This window comes from Zingiber officinale, chromosome 9B (genome assembly GCF_018446385.1).
Source record: "Zingiber officinale cultivar Zhangliang chromosome 9B, Zo_v1.1, whole genome shotgun sequence".
Lineage (NCBI taxonomy): Eukaryota > Viridiplantae > Streptophyta > Magnoliopsida > Zingiberales > Zingiberaceae > Zingiber > Zingiber officinale.
Window position 1 is genome coordinate 3,007,014 of NC_056003.1, and position 17,347 is coordinate 3,024,360.

General features: G+C 38.5%; 3 protein-coding genes across 3 annotated transcripts; 2 read left to right on the forward strand and 1 right to left on the reverse strand.

Annotated features, from left to right (window-relative positions):
* The first annotated feature begins 2,439 nt into the window (after window positions 1-2,439).
* LOC122023704 lies at window positions 2,440-4,555 on the forward strand. Its single transcript, XM_042581975.1, has one exon. The coding sequence runs from the start codon at window positions 2,524-2,526 to the stop codon at window positions 4,282-4,284; it is 1,761 nt and encodes a 586-aa protein (XP_042437909.1). The 5' UTR covers window positions 2,440-2,523; the 3' UTR covers window positions 4,285-4,555.
* Window positions 4,556-6,783: 2,228 nt separating this feature from the next.
* Window positions 6,784-13,256, forward strand: LOC122022716 (ADP-ribosylation factor 2-B-like). The gene is made up of 7 exons (XM_042580788.1): window positions 6,784-6,943; window positions 7,264-7,421; window positions 8,226-8,296; window positions 8,565-8,684; window positions 9,097-9,215; window positions 12,821-12,902; window positions 12,992-13,256. The coding sequence occupies exons 2-7, from the start codon at window positions 7,274-7,276 to the stop codon at window positions 12,992-12,994; spliced, it is 543 nt and encodes a 180-aa protein (XP_042436722.1). The 5' UTR covers window positions 6,784-6,943; window positions 7,264-7,273; the 3' UTR covers window positions 12,995-13,256.
* A 2,488-nt stretch (window positions 13,257-15,744) lies between these two features.
* On the reverse strand, window positions 15,745-17,067 carry LOC122024079 (zinc finger protein ZAT11-like). Its single transcript, XM_042582618.1, has one exon. The coding sequence runs from the start codon at window positions 16,722-16,724 to the stop codon at window positions 15,993-15,995; it is 732 nt and encodes a 243-aa protein (XP_042438552.1). The 5' UTR covers window positions 16,725-17,067; the 3' UTR covers window positions 15,745-15,992.
* Window positions 17,068-17,347: the final 280 nt, after the last annotated feature.

Consider the following 17,347-nt stretch of genomic DNA (forward strand, 5'->3'; position numbering starts at 1 on the left):
GGTCTCATATTTTATGCCTAATACGATATTCTAATTTTATTGGTAGTATATATATATAGCCAATTTAATATTTTAAATTATAGTAAAAAATAATTATGTTTATTTTAGGCATCTCTTACTGTCTGTCCCTAAGTTATGTAAAATAACTTAATATTATAAATGAACATATATGTTCATGGCATACTATTTTGAATCCAAGATAAGTAATTTTATACTTCATATTGTTTTTTTTCCTATTATTAACATCTACTATCATAGAGTAAGTATAACTATATCATAGTGGTTGCAAAATAATGATCCTGGATTGTAGGATTATATGGTCTTGGATCATAAGATTGTACGATCATATGATTCAGAATACTGAATTGATCTTGGATCATGCAAAATCATTTTTATAATGGAATTAGAGTAGGATTGAGGGATCAGTGGGATTGTAATAAGATCAATAATTTTAGAGCAGCATCGCAATAGTATTGGTAGAAGTTTTGAAAGATTATAACTTTTGACTCGAATTGAACCATAAGACCTATAATATATCAATTCGAAGTCTGTTCAGATATATATAGTTGATTATAGTGTGAAACATGTAATTAGCCAATTTCAGTCTCCAAAAATGTGGTTTGAAGTTTTTTTTCGAATGCCTAAAAGATTTTTAGTTTTTTTATTATCTTTTATATTATTTTATAATTTAGATTATTTTCATTTTTTTTGTAGAGTTAGTGTTGGGGTTCTGAGACTATTTAAATATATATTTAGTTATTTTTTATAAATAATATTCTGTCATTTCTTTTTTTCAAAACTATGAGTATTTTGTATTCTTGAGATTGAATGCGATTATTGTTATTCTGTCAGTAGAAATTTTATAATCTTTCATTTGTGATATGAAAATATAAATACTATTGAATGTTATTATACTAGAATGCAATTGATCCGGTATAGGATCACAATTCTACAAATTATATTATTCTAATAATATTTTTTGTTTTATTTTTGAAAAAAAAAATCAAAAGAGCACCCTAAATAAATAAAAACATCATATTCACACCTTTTTTATATGAAAAAAAAAAGTTAAATGAGCATCCCTTTATGTCTCTCTCATGATTTTATCCCGAAAAGACTCTTGAATTTAGTAATATTGTAAAAACTACTGACTGACTTCTACAACGCGTAGAAGCTAGAGGGTAGTGTTTACTCATTGTAGAAGTTATATGCTAGTTTTCACATGCTTGATTATGATTAGATTATGTTCATTTAAAATATAACGAGTATCATAGTATCTTCATCATTTGGTTTGCTTGTTAAAATATTATTTTAATTAGATTATCATTCAAAAAAATATTAAAATGATATAAAGTACTATTATAGAAACTAGTAACTAACTTCTATACGTTCTAAAAGTTAATAACTAACTTCTACATATTGTAGAAGTTACCACTAGCTTCTACACATTATAAAAACTAAATATGATCATGATCAAATAATATTAATTTGAAATATAATAAGTGTCATGGAGTCTCAATCATATATTTTGCTTGTTAAAATATTATTTTAATTAAATTATCACTTGAATAAGCAAAATCAAGTTGATATTAAGTCACTATGGTAGAAATTAACAACTAGTTTCTACACGATCAAATAATTAGACAATATACTATATATACTAGTTTTTAGCTTCTACCTATCTAGAAGTTAGATGTTAACTTCTATAATTATCAAATCTAGTTGCTAGTTTCTATAGGATCAAATTTTATTTTAATACAATGATATTTTGTACAAGTCATTTTATAAAAGAGACACAACACAATTGAATTATTATTTTAATGTAATGATAATTTAGATAAATAACTTTAAAAAAATATAGATCCGTCGTATTAATAGTTTCTTAGTATCGATCCCACGAATATGAAGGAGATACACAGACATCAAATATATGATGAAATAAATTTTAGATTATCAATTTCTAAAATTTTATTCCTGATTACTATGTTAAAGATATTATATGTCCACGATATTTATTAAGCTATGAGAACAGATAAATAGTTTGAAAAACAGATACAGAGGGTGCTCATTTAATTTTAATCAGATGGAGCTTCCGTATGGCAAACACGCAAATAATGAACGGCCATGCCATTTTTTTGCCCTATTATTTTTCAAATAAAAGATTCAAAATTATATCTATGCTAAAACATATTTTATATTATAAAAATATTCGTTGACTTTCATCTTCATATACCAGCAAATCATGGCTTTATTAATGCTATTGTTTTAATCTTATATATTTTTTAAAGTAGGTAATGCATAATTAGACTTTTTTTATATCTTAAATTCAATTCTTAGTATGATCATAATTTCTCTTATCTCTTTCTCAAACTATTAGTTTTGTTAGTGCTTGTCGGTGGATGCACCCATGGGACCAAGCAATAGGCTAAACCAGCAGCTATTAAGACCCAAAGACTCCGCGTCGCACTCGCAGTTCAGATCAGTAGATCTAATCGTCTTCCAGATCAGACTTCTTCGCCGGCTATGATGGGACCTGACCGGCGCTTCCATCTCCGCCCGGACCACCTCATCCGCAACGGCGGATTCGCCCTCTTCGTCGCCGCCGTCCTCGTCTTCACCATCATCGTCGCCACCTACCAACCCGAAGACCCCCTCCTCCACCCCTCCTCCTCCTCTCCCTCCTCCAAACTCACCTCCTTCCTCACCTCCACCTCCAACGCCACCTTCCTTGCGGACGTCTCCGTCCTCCGCACCGGCGAAGACTTCCAGAACTCCTCTTCCGCCTCCTTCCCCTCCTCCAGCGCCTCCGACACCCCCGTCGTCGGCGACGCCGCCCCCTTCATCCAGATCTCCGACATCGAGACTACAACCGCTGCGCCCTCCGTCGTTGCTCCGGTCGAGTGCGACCGCGGCGCACCCGTTGACTGCTCTGACCGCGAGCTCTTCAACGTGATGATGCGCGCCGCCATAGAGGGCTTCCAGGACATCCATTTCTACCGCTTCGGAAAGCCGGCCGCCGTCCCGGACGCCTCCGACGTCTGTGATATGGCGTGGCGCTTCCGCCCTCGCGACGCCAACCGCCCCACGTTGTACAAGGACTACCGCCGCTTCCACCTCGTCAGATCCGCCAATTGCACCCTCACCGTCGCCAAGATCGGCGACTACCACTCGGGAGTCAACGCGCGCAAACGCCGCCGCTCCAAACGCGGATCTGGATCTGCCCCCACCAGCGAGGCCGTATTCGAACCCAAGAAGAACTTCCCAGAGGCCGTGGAGTCGAAGACAGAGTCGGTGCCCGTGGTCGGAGAAGCTATCAATGACACCCTCCCCGTGATTGAGTCGGAGTCCACCTTCAGCGCGGGCAAGTACCTCGTTTATTCCGGTGGCGGAGACCGCTGTAAGAGCATGAACCACTATCTGTGGAGTTTCCTCTGCGCGCTGGGAGAAGCCCAGTACCTAAATCGAACACTTGTCATGGATCTCAACATTTGCCTCTCCTCGATCTACACTGGTACGAACAAGGACGCCGACGGCAAGGACTTCCGGTTCTATTTCGACTTCGAGCACCTCAAGGACTCGGCTTCTGTGATCGACCAGCGCCAGTTCTGGACGGATTGGGGGAAATGGGAGAAAAAGGACAAGCTTCCCTTACACTTCGTGGACGACCTCAAGGTGACGCCTATGAACCTGGCTGGCGTCAAGGACACACTCATCATGAGGAAATTTGGAGACGTCGAGCCAGACAACTACTGGTATAGGGTTTGCGAAGGGGAGACCGAAGCCGTGATCCAGCGCCCATGGAACCTCCTCTGGAAGTCCCGGCGGCTGATGGAGATCGTCTCGGCCATCTCCACGCGCCTGAGTTGGGACTTCGACTCCGTCCACATCGTACGAGGGGACAAGGCGAGGAACACCCAGCTGTGGCCCAACCTCGCCAGGGACACCTCGCCTGATTCCCTGCTCGCGATTCTCGCCGACAAGATCGACAACGGAAGACGGTTGTACATCGCCACCGATGAGCCTGATACCTCCTTCTTCGACCCCCTCAAGGATAAGTATACCACCTATTTCCTAGACGACTTCAAAGATTTGTGGAACGATACTAGTGAGTGGTATCAGGAGACAAAGGAACTCAATAACGGTGTAGCTGTGGAATTCGATGGCTACATGAGGGTGGAAGTTGATACCGAAGTGTTCTTGAGAGGAAAGAAGCAGCTTGAGACCTTCAATGATCTAACCAGTGACTGCAAGGATGGTGTCAATACCTGCCCTGCTACTGCTTGATGCTGATAATGCAATTGCTTGGTAAGGTGAGTCTTTGAAGGATTTCTAGGGCATTTAACTGCTTTTACATTTGCCTTCTGGAGTTGGTTACATAGAATCAATAGGAATTTGTTTTGTTAAGCATTTTCCACATGTTTAGGACCTACTGGTCACCCTTGTTGCACATTTTTATCTGTAGAAGGTATCTTGTTACGTGAGATGATTCACTAGTATTTGTCATTGCAATTGTTATGCAATTGGTCTATCAAAATTGATTGGAAGATTTTATAAACAGACTTGTCCTTTTCTTTGGCAATCAATTTTGGATTTCGTTTGCAGAAAATTCGATTTGTTTTGATAGACAGTTCTCAAGATTTCTTCAATAATTGGAAAAGTTCCCTTTCTGATAGTTTGGTCTCCTACCTGGCTTGGCTTTAGGGGTTGCTTTGTTGAGCTTTGATCACTTCTCTGCTTTTGTTCAGCTGATCTCTTCTGTTAAAATCCAGTGTTATTTCTAGTGTGTGCATCCAGAAAAAAGCATCAGATGTAAGGCTATCTTTAACCTGTGCAATTGAACAAACCAAAAATAGAACTACGAATAGTCAGATTGTGGAGCTGAACAAAGAGAGATATTTAATAAAAAAATAAACACTTTGATCAGTCAACCAATCAAACCAATGTGGATGCTCAATGGCTGCAGATTGAAGGTTGGCGACCTCACCATCAACCATCATGAGACATGTCCACCAGTAACCTCGTCCAGCTTGTACAAATCAGCAAACTCTGCAGATGACTTGTTTGTCTCAAAATTAGTCGCAGGGGCTGTTGCCCCGCAAACAGAAGTCTAACAATTTGATTCACTTTTATAGTGAAAGGTGATTCCGTCCCCATCGGAAATACTTGACACCATGTGGAAACAACACAAACAATTTGCTTCACCTTACACTAACAAGTGTATATCAATCTGCCATACGGAAGCAAGAAAAAACACGAACAACAGAGAACAATTCTGCTTCCGTGCTTGCCCACGCCATGTGGAAAGGCAAGGACTAACCGTGTCCATGGTCACCAGGTTTGAGTTGAGCAGCTGCAAGAATAGTTAGTGGACCAAGTATCGAAAAAGGACATCAACATCATCTGTCCTCAGACTTCATATCTTTCTGCCAAAAAACTGGGAAAAAAAAAGAGCATGAAATATAAGAAATATGAGAACAAGCATTTATATTATTAACCATATTATACAAGTTGTAAACTACATCTAAGCAGTAAGCATATAAGTAAGATCTACACAAACAAAAGCTACTTTCCTCTTTCATCTAAGAACTACTGAAGGCTAGTTCACTTAGGCATAAAAAAAAGTGAAACCGACGGAGAGAAACCTCAGAATGAAACAATAAACTCGGATATATCATACGTACGATACCTCAGAATGGAGACTATCTTCCATTCACTTGATGTGGTCGGTATAAAATTTTTCTGCCGATCATCGAATAAATTCGGAAAGTATATGTGCCATGAGAAATGACTCAGCATCACAAGTGGTTCAAGTGCTGTTTATTTGGACTGTGTGAAAATAAGGAAAATTCATTCGTCCGTTTATCATCATCGCACCTTATCTGGGTGGCATGGAGATCTGCTAGATTTAGTAAAAGGGTTATATAATGACCTTGGACGCTCCACATGGCCGGTCCCATAGCCATACGTATAAATGAAAAAATTGAGTAGCCCACCATATGGAAAGGTATTTCTTTTGGTTTCACAAGGAATTGACCCCGCTCCATTTGGCAATTCTATGAAGATCTAGCTAAGGATTTGGATAGAGGGAGGGAGAAATGAGAAATGCTTAGAAGTGAAATACCAATTGTAACACTATTATATTTTACTAAAGTAATAACTAGGATTATAAATGAATTGAATGCTCATAAATAAGTTTAGTGATCAATTTGATAAGAATTTATTTATATTCATTCAATGTACATAAGATCAATTAAATGAATAAACTAGAACAACTTGTTTAACTAAACGAATAAACTTGAACACATATATGTTCAACTTGTTAATATTTATAAATAATGTTCGTGAACAATATTCGTGAATAATGTTTGTCAACTATGTTTATTAATAAAAACTCTCATCAACTTACTAAATAAATAAATAAACTTTAAAAATAAATAAATAAATAAATTTATATTATCAAACTCAATAACTAATCCAATGATTTTAAAATATAAAAATTTCAAATAATCAAATAAATTTGAATTGAGAACTTAATAGTATTTAAACGAGTGAAGCTCAAATTAAGCTAAGTTCATGAAACAAAAGAAACAAAGTTTAAATTTAAATAGTTATTTTAATGATTTAATTCATTTTGAGTTAAACTCGGCCCGAATGGGTTTATTTTATCAAAAAAGTGTTTGAACATAATAATTAATAAGGTTGGGCTTGCCTGGTTCACAGCTTTAGTAATAACACGGTTATATCGGACAGTTACGCCAACCTGATACCGTCACAACCGTTACTTCGAAGAGAGTTACACTGCCACTTTTATAGCAATTTTCCTCGTCCATCCAATCCTTCTCCCCGCTGAAGAGAAAAAAGCGAAGAGACCACGACCTCTCGCGTTCTCATCTCCTTCAGCCTTCCCGTCTCCTCCGTGATACACGACTCCTGTGATCTCCAGGTGATCCCGATCCCGTATTTTCAAGTCGATCTCCGTCGTTTAAGATCATGAGATGCTCGATTTGCTTCCTTCGTCTTAAAATGTAGATTGATCTTTCTTTTCGCCCGTCGACGCTCGGATCGGAATCGTATTCATGTAGATCTTTGGTTTTTAATGCTTCTCCTTGTCTCGATTTCAATTTTTGGCTGTTTCGTGTAAAAGTACAACGGGATGTTTGTTTATGATTTAGATCTGTTGGTTTTACTGTCGGTTCCTTGATCCGTGTATTTGTGATCGTAATTATTTTTGGATTTATTAAATTTAAGTTTCGCCCATGATAGCCGAGGGAAGATGGGGCTTTCTTTCGCAAAGCTATTTAGCCGCCTGTTTGCGAAGAAGGAGATGAGGATCCTGATGGTCGGGCTCGATGCTGCTGGTAAGACGACCATCCTCTACAAGCTAAAGCTTGGAGAGATTGTTACCACCATTCCTACAATCGGTGAGTATTATTCGTCATCGTTCGTTCTTATCCAATTTTCCATAATTTATTTCAGTGTGGGTTTATAGATTTACTTTACCAAATCGCTTTTATCTCCAGTGATTTATGGATCGTAGAGATGCATTACTTTACCTAATGAATCAGTAATTTTCAAAGATTTGATTGTGGTTGTAATTTGTGAATGTCATTTGTCAATGTCATGTAGTCAGGATCATGGAGAACAAAGAGGGAGAAGGGAATCTACAGTATGAAAATAACTAAAACATCGCCAAATCAGCCATGGAGATCAATGCAATAATATGAATGAAACATGAACAACCGATTAAAACGCTTAGGTCCATCTTCAAACCATTACCAAATACTTGAATTAACAAGAGATCAAATTATTGAAACTATGCAATGTTTGCTACTTTGCAAGAATTGTTCAATTTCTGAAAAAACAAAAATCATGCAAAATGAGTTTTTTATTTTGATTTTTTTTTATCCACAGTAAAACCAGGTGTTCAACACTAAAATTTAATTTCATACTAAACTTAGTGGTGAGAACTGAGAAATATTAATGGAAATCAACAATATATTTTAAAATAGGTCCTTCATACTTGGTTTCCATTTGAAACTACTCTATTTCTTAAATTTAAGTTGTCATATTTGCTTAAAGTGTTCTTTTTGAATAGTCAATTCATGGGCATTTAGGTGCAGCTTGCACCACTTATAGATCATTTAAGGGTTCGTGGTGTTCTGATTAGTTTGAATATGCTTGCTATCTCATTATGCATTTTCTAATTAAGATGGGTCTTAATGCAGGATTCAATGTGGAGACTGTCGAGTACAAGAACATCAGCTTCACTGTATGGGATGTCGGTGGTCAGGACAAGGTACGACTCCCGTTCGTGTTAGCCAGTATTTCTTATATAAACAATTATGTTACTTTAGAAAAGTTGTTTTCTACTGGTAACTTGATTACAAGAGTTTCAGTGGTTAACAGAATAATGAAATATGGGTATTTGATATAAGGAGGTACCACAGTAAGTATGGCAGTAAATGTTATGAACCTGACATTCAGAGATGACTTGATTTCTCAGGATGTCTCTTCATAATTAACTTATGGCCATTTCTAAATACATTTGTTCTGGTGAACTACAGATCAGACCTTTGTGGAGGCATTACTTCCAGAACACACAGGGACTTATTTTTGTTGTCGATAGCAATGATCGAGATCGAGTCGTTGAAGCAAGGGATGAACTTCACAGGATGCTTAATGAGGTAATATGTGTCATTAATAATATATGTCTCTTATAATTTTCATTATTAATCCTGCCTCCGCATGAAGTATCCTGGAGAATTAAAGTAGTTTTCTTTGTGGATCTGAGCTCCATGGCTGTGATTTCATAACTATTTTATTTATGTTCATTTTTCCTGTAATTTGCCTAATTAGGAAATTTCCTAAATAATCAATGGCAAATCGTGAGCAAAAATGGAGAAGCATACAGCATTTATAACTTACTGAAGTTAAATGTTATTAATTGTCTTCACATGACATGTTCCTTTCCTGATTCAGTTAACCAGTAGTGGAAACTGGAAAGCTCCCCAGCTGTCTTTGTTGCTATAGTAAACCTGCATTAATGCCTACTTGGATCTAACTTTTATTTGATTTCATGTGATCTTTTACTGATAGGATGAGTTAAGGGATGCTGTCTTGCTTGTGTTTGCTAACAAACAAGACCTTCCAAATGCCATGAATGCTGCTGAAATAACTGATAAGCTCGGTCTTCATTCCCTCCGTCAACGTCACTGGTAAATTATACTTCTTGCGCTATCTGTTTCCGTTTGGTTATCTACTTTGCAGAAATTGGCATCCTATCTGTTTCTTAGCTATTAGTTTTTATGATATATACTGAATTATTAGATAGGCCTAATCCTAGATGCATATTATTATTCTTTAGAGGACTGTTGACACTAATTTCCTGTTCAAAATGCTGGGCTATTATCTCTTCTATGCCGAGTAAGTTGGTTCAAAATCCCCACTCTCCTATAACCCGAATTGGTAATCAAAATAGAAGATCAGTTTTTGAATTAGTGGTCATTCTCGTTTCTTTTCTTGAATGGTCAGTGTTGTCTAAGGAAAAAAGGATAGGATGAAAAACGTTATTGATCTTCAACAGAGAAGATTTGTTTGCAAGTTATTACTGGTCCTTGCCCTCTCTTAATGATCCATATATCACTCGAATAGAAATAAGATGAAAACAATCTCCCATTAGTTTAAGAAAACCCAAATTGGTAATTGAGATAGAATAGTTTACAAGTTACTGTGTTTTACTTTATTTTCCTGAATATATTGATCCATATTGTGGCTTGGGAAGAAATATGAGGAAACAGATCTCATGAGTTTTAGATAACACATAATGTTCCATGAGCTAATGGCCTTTGGCTGCATAATGTTAGCATAGATTGATGGCCTCTCTAAAATCAATAATTCCAAGTGGCCTATCCTGACTATGGTCTTGAGAGCTCACAGAGACAGTTAAGTCAGTTTGCCAGTGTCCTTTTGCAGTTTAGATAGTCCACAGAACAACCAAATCTAGTTTTCTGAGCTTAGTTCGCTAATTTAGGATGCACAGGTTCATCTTCATTCTTTTATTTTTCTTCCTTATGGATCTGAAGCCAGTCGTCATTGTGTCACTTGTGGAATTAATCATAGCAACTCTGGCTTGTTATCCTAAATTCAATGCCCTATTTTCTGTCTCATTGGTTTTTCAATCTTCAACTTCCTAATCATGCAAAGTATCCCACTCTATAGTTTAAGAAGTTGCTATACTGATTTTTGGAGATCGAGAAACATTTATTCTATTTCTTTGCCTTATCTTGATTGATCTTGGACGTAGCTCAATAGTTTGACAAATATTTCCAGTATTTATTTAGTACCATGCAAACTTTATTAGACAAATTTTTTGTTTTAATATGTATGCAAACGTTGTAAAAGAAATTGTGGCAAGTTAATATTAGTTAAAATCATATTGTTTTTTCTTTCATTATCACGTCCCGGGGGTATAGTTCCCGGTACCCCACTCGGTGACAGTATAATATAAGAAACCCTAAAACCATCTAAACAGAATAATCAGGAAATTTATCAATTTATATATATCATAGTTTTTGTAGACCACAAGACTATATAGATAGATGACATCTGAAATAAAATTACAAAATGTAAATACAACGAAACAAAAGTAAAACAAACCAGGAATCGATACGTCGAGATCTCTGAGCACCTCTATGTAAAGCCGGGACTAACTATGATATCAAAAATATCCCTGTGCCTGCAAAACTGGAGGCCAAGGAATGTAGAAAGTTAGCCAAATGGTTAAGTGGGTAATTAAGAAAGATGTGCATGAATTTAATCTTGTTTAAGAAATCAAAGGGGTAGAGTAAATCAACATCTTTTATTACAACTTAATTCTCCATTTATACATAAATATATATGTATAGTCATCTTCAATTATCATTATCTATAATCAGGTAATATTTTTATATTAGAGTTTAGGATCTTCACCTTATTATCATTTGTTATCATCAATTAAAATAAATTCTCTAGTTTTATTATTTAATCAATTGGTATACAAGTTATCATGGTAATATCAATATGTATATCAATGGTCTAAATCTGATAAATCAACTAAAAAGTGAATCACTGGAGCTAATATCATCAGAGTCATATGTATAGGCTAAAAGTCTTCTCAGAGTATAATTCTGTCGCATACATCATCTGACGTACGGGCTATCGACCCTCCGTGGAAGACATAATAAACACTGACCGAGGGCTACATCACGCCACCATGCCTCGGATGTACGATTAGGTACTCTGGACCGCGAGCCACCGCGCTACTACAATAACATGTGGGGTCCAGTACTCCAATATAAAGCTCTAGTATAAAGCTAGGTTCATGGTCTTCACTGTTTAATATTCTTCGTATACCATCTTTCTTATTTCACTTTAAGGATTCCATTTTATTCGTGTATCATAATTATTCTCTTTTCATATCAAATGGTCAATCAAGTTAATATTTTTGTATCAAGTCTTTTAATTTATCATCCTAGGGTTCACATATAAAAAGCTATAAGTATGAACAGATAGAATATCAAAAGCATGGAGTGTAGAAGGTTAAGCAAGTCAAAAAGACAGGTATCAACAGAAGAGCTGAAGAGTAATTCAGAATATTTATTTATTTTTTAAAACAACCCTTCCCCTATTAATCCCAGTATGAACCCACATGTGAACAAGAAATAATATTAATTATTTACCCTCCACAATTTTATTATTATAACTCATTTCGCTACTTGTAATATCATTTTAATTTCCTTTTGAAAACAATTATACAAATATATATAATCTCATCATTTCTTTATTCATGCACAAGGATAATTATATGAGTCAGAAGAGATGCACCCACCTTATATACAACAAAATCTTCGAGTGTCGGCAGGTCACTATGCTCCACTCGAGCTCGGGTCTACAAACATAATACCAAACATAACTCAAATAATCAAAACACTATCTAATAAGAATAATGACCTAAAATCTAAATATTGTCTATGATTCGAAATTGGTGAATTATTTTGATCTTGTTAGCTCGTACCACTTCGTATTCCTAAATGAATCCTTTGTTCTAATCTAGATAGTCCTCCTAACTACACATCAATTAACACGAAGCATAAAATATACCTTCTATGGGTTACTGTGGTTGCTGGAAAAAGAGAGCAGCAACTAGGGTTGTTTTCGCTTCGTCGCTGGCCGTCTCAGCTAGCTCCGGCGAACTCCGGCGGTGCTGCCAAGAAAAGGACAGCAGCTAGGGCTGCTGTTGGAGAAACAAAAGGCAGCAAGATGCTGCTGTTGGTGGGGAAAAAGGAGAGAGCAACTAGGGTCGCTGCTCTTGATTGTTGGAGAAGAAAGACAACAATGTTAATTGGGGAAGGCTGAAAACAGAGAGAACGGTTGTTGGAATACCAAGGGGAGAGGAAACCTTTTTCCTTTTCACCGGTTTTCTCGGCAAGCTCCGGCGAAGCCACAGCTAGCTTCGACGGCTGCTGTGCTTGGTTAGAAAACAGGGCAGCAACTAGGGCTTCGCTTTCCCATCTTAGCTAGTGGTCCGGCGAGCTCTGGCAACCTCAAACGAGCTCCAATGGTGCTGCCGAGAAGCAAGACAGCAAGGAAGGGGATGTTTAGCTTGTCATGTACTCATAATGAAGGGAAAGACTATCTCTAGCTTTCAGACAATTGTATTCCTTTTGTAGTGTTAATGAAGGGATGTTCTTTATGTTTTTCGATTAAAAGCCATCCACTCCTGATTGATCAATAATATCGAGGTTGTTAATTCTTCCAAATGGTTTTGTGCACTTATTTTCAGGTACATACAAAGCACTTGTGCAACATCCGGTGAAGGTTTGTATGAAGGGCTCGATTGGCTCTCCAGCAACATCGCTAGCAAGGTATGTACTTTGAGAATTCACAAGGATTAATTTTCTATGCGTGCTCATGTAATGCTTGCTCATAGAAAAACAAAACTGTTTGGTTACAGTAAGAAAAGCTGCTTGGAGGCCCTGTTTTTTAACAGCACCAATGTATGTGTTCGATGCTTTTGCGCCATCCTGGAAGCAAGAAAACTGTCAGTGTCTTTCAAAACCCCAATACTTGTCTGCAGAACAAATACATGTTTGGTCGTTACTTTTTATATGTTTATGTGATCCTCTCCAGCACCTTATTTCCTTTTGACCGAGATGGCAAACAGCTTCGCATGTTGACACGTTACGTTTTCTAATATTTTATTGTCATTTGAGATTTTATTTGTCTGGGTTGCAAATCTGTTGTAGTATAATTCATTCAAATGTTTGCATGAGCAATTTAAAATAGAATAATCTATTCTGAAAAATATTCATTCTGCACACTCTTTTGTATTTTAAGAAGGGAGTTATATAATATGTTTCACCACAACTAAATTTATGAAGCAATGCAAATGGGCCAGCATGAGTGAGTAGACTGAGCATGTTGGTTGGGCCAAGAGTTAAGTTGGTCAAGTGAACCATGTGGATCAATTAAGTCGATCAAATTAGTCAAACTTGGTTAGAGAAGCCAAGTGAGTCAGTCAAGTTGGATGACCTACTTGGGTTAATTGGGTAGGCGAGTCAATGTATAGATCAAAAGAAATGGTTGGACTGGCTAATTCAAATGAATTGGATCGAGAGACATGGAACTAAAAATATTGATCTATACTTGGCCACTTCACTAATAGTTTTGACTGATTGAACTGATGAGAAATCAAAAATAGTGTATGAATAGAATAATTGTCTAACACGTGATGGATTGATATCCTCTAAACCCAGATAAATGTTTAGCAAATATTTCATATTATCTGAGTTACATGTCAGATAACCAAGGAGCAAAGTGTAGCAAAATTCCTAGGCATACGAAGCCATCGATTGGTGCTTCTTCCTAGCCATGTCTTACAAATTCTTGAATCGAGTTGCATCCTTGTGGGGCCGGGGCCGGGGGCCGCTAGGGTGGCGGTTCCATCTTTTGCCATTGAATCGAGTTGCATCATTTTAGCTCTAGGGGTTTTGCTCTTACCTTACTGTACTACTGGCATTGCACCACGGTGGCAGCGGCGGCGACATTGTCAAAGTGAGGAGCGAGAAAAAGCACATAATTTTCGTGATAAGCAAACATGAAAAATAGCCACGGAGGCAAGCCAAGTGAAGAACTGTATCACCATCTTCAATAGGTTCATCATCGATTCCAAAAATAAAGAAAACATGCTTTGGCGATCAAACACCTAGGGCCTCGACGTTAACAGACAGCGAAAGCTATCAGTAAAAACGTAGGCAGGTTAGAGCAGTCTAAGACGCTTATCTGCACTGCTCTGCAGCACACTCCATTGGCTCCATCGAACAGTAGTCCATCTTCTCGCAACGAACAGAAAACACTGCCTAACCAAATTCGGATGAGTACTGCTGCAGCGTCCGATCGGTAGTCAGTGAAACAGTTGAATTGACTGAAGGGTGGGGAATTGGTGGCAATGTCGCTTTCCTTGGAAGAGGTTTGGAAACCCGTCCACTTGCATGTTTTGTAGCATCAATAAGTAGTTCCAACTCCCTGCGAGTGCTGATCAGGCAACCACCACAAACCCTACCTGCCCGCTCGCTCGCTCGCTTCCCCATCCCAACTCCCACTCTTGATTTTCACACTGCGCTACAACATGCAAGAAGGGATCTTCCATCTGCTCTTATGATATAGTACTCTCCTAACTAGCTTCAGTTCCCTATCAAGGAAGTAAGCTCTCAGTAATTGGGTGTCTTTTCAAAGCAGATGGACTGCTGGCGTACCTGTTTGGTGAACAAAAATGAGTTAAAACAAAGACTTAGGATTGAATATTTGGTCTGTGTATCTCCATTATACGAGCAAGAGTAAAAGAAGGCTACTGAACTGAATTGGTAAGCTCGGTTAATTTCCACTTGCCTTATCTTTAACAGACGAGGTCGTAGCCAACTTAAACTACTACTTGGAGCCGTAAAGTATAAGCTTTTAGATAATAAATTAATAGTGATGCACAGCTTTGTATATTGGCAAGTAGCTAGCTAGTTTGGTGGATCCACTGTATATTCCATTCATGGTGATGTATGAAACTTAGTTTGAGCATTGCTGGCAAAATTGGATGTGAAGCCACAGCAATTGCAAGCTGTTCTTCCCTTTCTCAATAAGCTATTGAGGAGTGCCAAATGCGACTTCTGAATTCCAAGGCACCTTCTTTAGATATTTGTATTATTTTATACTGTATTTTTAACTACTGTATATAAAGGCACATATTTATACTAAACTAATACATCTATTTGATGTGGAATCAACACCTAGCTAGTCTTGTGAACTTTATTTCCATTTTATATACTTGTATATATTGAACTGCTACACTTTATAATCTTATGTAATCTCATATGGTGAAGGCACTGTTATCAGATTAGATTGGGGTTGAGGGAATCTTCATCCAATCTTGTCCTTTAATACTAACTCCCTGTTCAATTATAAGCTAACCAACAGAGATTTTGGCACATACATGTATCAGTGCCATTTGGCAATTTGCAACATTATAAGTAATTGATATAGAAGTCTACTGACTAACCAACTGGATATTTGTTTTTTTAAAATAATAATAATAATAATTTGTGCTTTTGTTTTCTTTTTTTTGTTTTATTATTTTGGGGTTGAGCTAGTTTTGTAGTATTATTCCATTCAGAAATGGATAGGAAAATTGAGAAGAGGAAGGATTCCATTCCACAGCCTTTTTCTTGGTGGTGGAAAAACCAATTAAAATTTAAGCACCAACAAAATACCAATCACTCCACTCCACTCCACTCCCTTTACGTGAACTCTCAACCAACAAATTGTTGCATTAATTAATTATCAGCATTTTCCCAATTCAAATTAATTACATTGCAATTCAAGGATCGTTCATGGAGAATCTGAGATTAGAGGAAGATTATTGCAAAAATAATGAACGGTTTGATTTTCTTCATCAGTTTCTTGTTCAACTAGTGGATCGTCGCGGTCGCCGGAAGGAGGTCGAGTGGGGTCTCAGCCCAGGCGAAATCTGGTCCTGGAGAAGGAACTACTCCTTTGGCGTCGTCGACGTCGTCAAAGGAGGCCGGCGGGGGCAGGTTCAGATCGAAGGCGTGGCTCGTGACCACCGTATCCTTCTTGCCGCTTTGTTGGGTCTCCGGCGCCGGCGGCCGGTGTCGCCGCATGTGCCCGCCGAGCGCCTGGCCGGAGCTGAACTCCGACCTACATATCGAGCACTCGTGGATCTTATAGGTCGCCGTCGACGGCTTGCCGCCGCTTATATTACTCTCTCGCGCATTAGCACCATCCGGACCAATCGTCGCACCTTCCTTCTCCGCCGCGCCGCCCAACTTGGGCTTCTTGTGGCTGGCGCGGTGCCCGCCGAGCGCCTGGAACGAGGCGAAGCGCTTGTTGCACGTCTTGCACTCGAACACTCCGGCGGCGGCGGAGTCAGTGACTCCTCTGTCAATCCTCTGTTTCTCTGCGGCGGAACACTCCCGCAGCGGCGGCCAGCCGCCGGCCGCGCAACGCCCGCGCGCGAGAAGGATGAGGCAGTTGGCCATGTCCTCCTCCTCCTCCGTCACGATGCTTTCCGAGGAAGCCGTCGACGGCGACGGCTCCGCCTGACGGTGCCTTCTCCGGCGCTTAGTGCGCTTGCCCCTGGCGGCGGCGATGCTACTGCTCTCTTCTTCCTGCGCTTTCATGCCTTCCTCGATCGATCCCTTAGCTTTCCTCCACCCAAATCACTGCCTACTACATCGGACGGAATAAAGCCGAGAAGGAATTGAAGAGACGGGAATGGAATTGACGAACTGAAGCTAGAGGAGTGAAAAAAAGGAACCAGAAGAACAATTATATATAGCAAGAGAGGGATCAGTGGCGATGCAACACGCAACAAGAAGATGAAGAAGAAGATAGTTAGAGAGATCAGTTGTTACTTTAGGAGTTGTCCAGTTGTGGCCATGCACTGCAAGTTGCACGCACACAACACTTGTTCGAGAAGGAGAGGGGGAGAGTCAAAAGCCGCCATTTGCTAGCAAGAGCATCTAACCACGAACCAGCCCCCTTTAATTAACCTTTTTCCCTAATTGCATTAATTATTTAACTCTAGTGATTAGATTATTGGTTTATATTATTAGTGTTTATGGCGATAAGAGTTGGCCACCCACGTCTCACTCAAAGTAGAACGGCCTCCTTGCTTGTTGCTCACAAATAGCCTTTTGTTTGACTGAGTTTTGTTTTATACTTTTATATATGTTGTGTACACAAAGAAGTTTGCTCTATCTACAAATTTAAATAATTTTTGACTTTTTAAAACACAAGATAA

Bases quoted from the DNA above. Each gene is read 5' to 3' on its own strand.
- LOC122024079 (XM_042582618.1), bottom strand. From the start codon at position 16,724: ATGAAAGCGCAGGAAGAAGAGAGCAGTAGCATCGCCGCCGCCAGGGGC.
- LOC122023704 (XM_042581975.1), top strand. From the start codon at position 2,524: ATGATGGGACCTGACCGGCGCTTCCATCTCCGCCCGGACCACCTCATC.
- LOC122022716 (XM_042580788.1), top strand. From the start codon at position 7,274: ATGGGGCTTTCTTTCGCAAAGCTATTTAGCCGCCTGTTTGCGAAGAAG. The intron at 7,422-8,225 runs GTGAGTATTATT...GTCTTAATGCAG, and splicing joins TACCACCATTCCTACAATCG to GATTCAATGTGGAGACTGTC. The intron at 8,685-9,096 runs GTAATATGTGTC...TTTTACTGATAG, and splicing joins TTCACAGGATGCTTAATGAG to GATGAGTTAAGGGATGCTGT.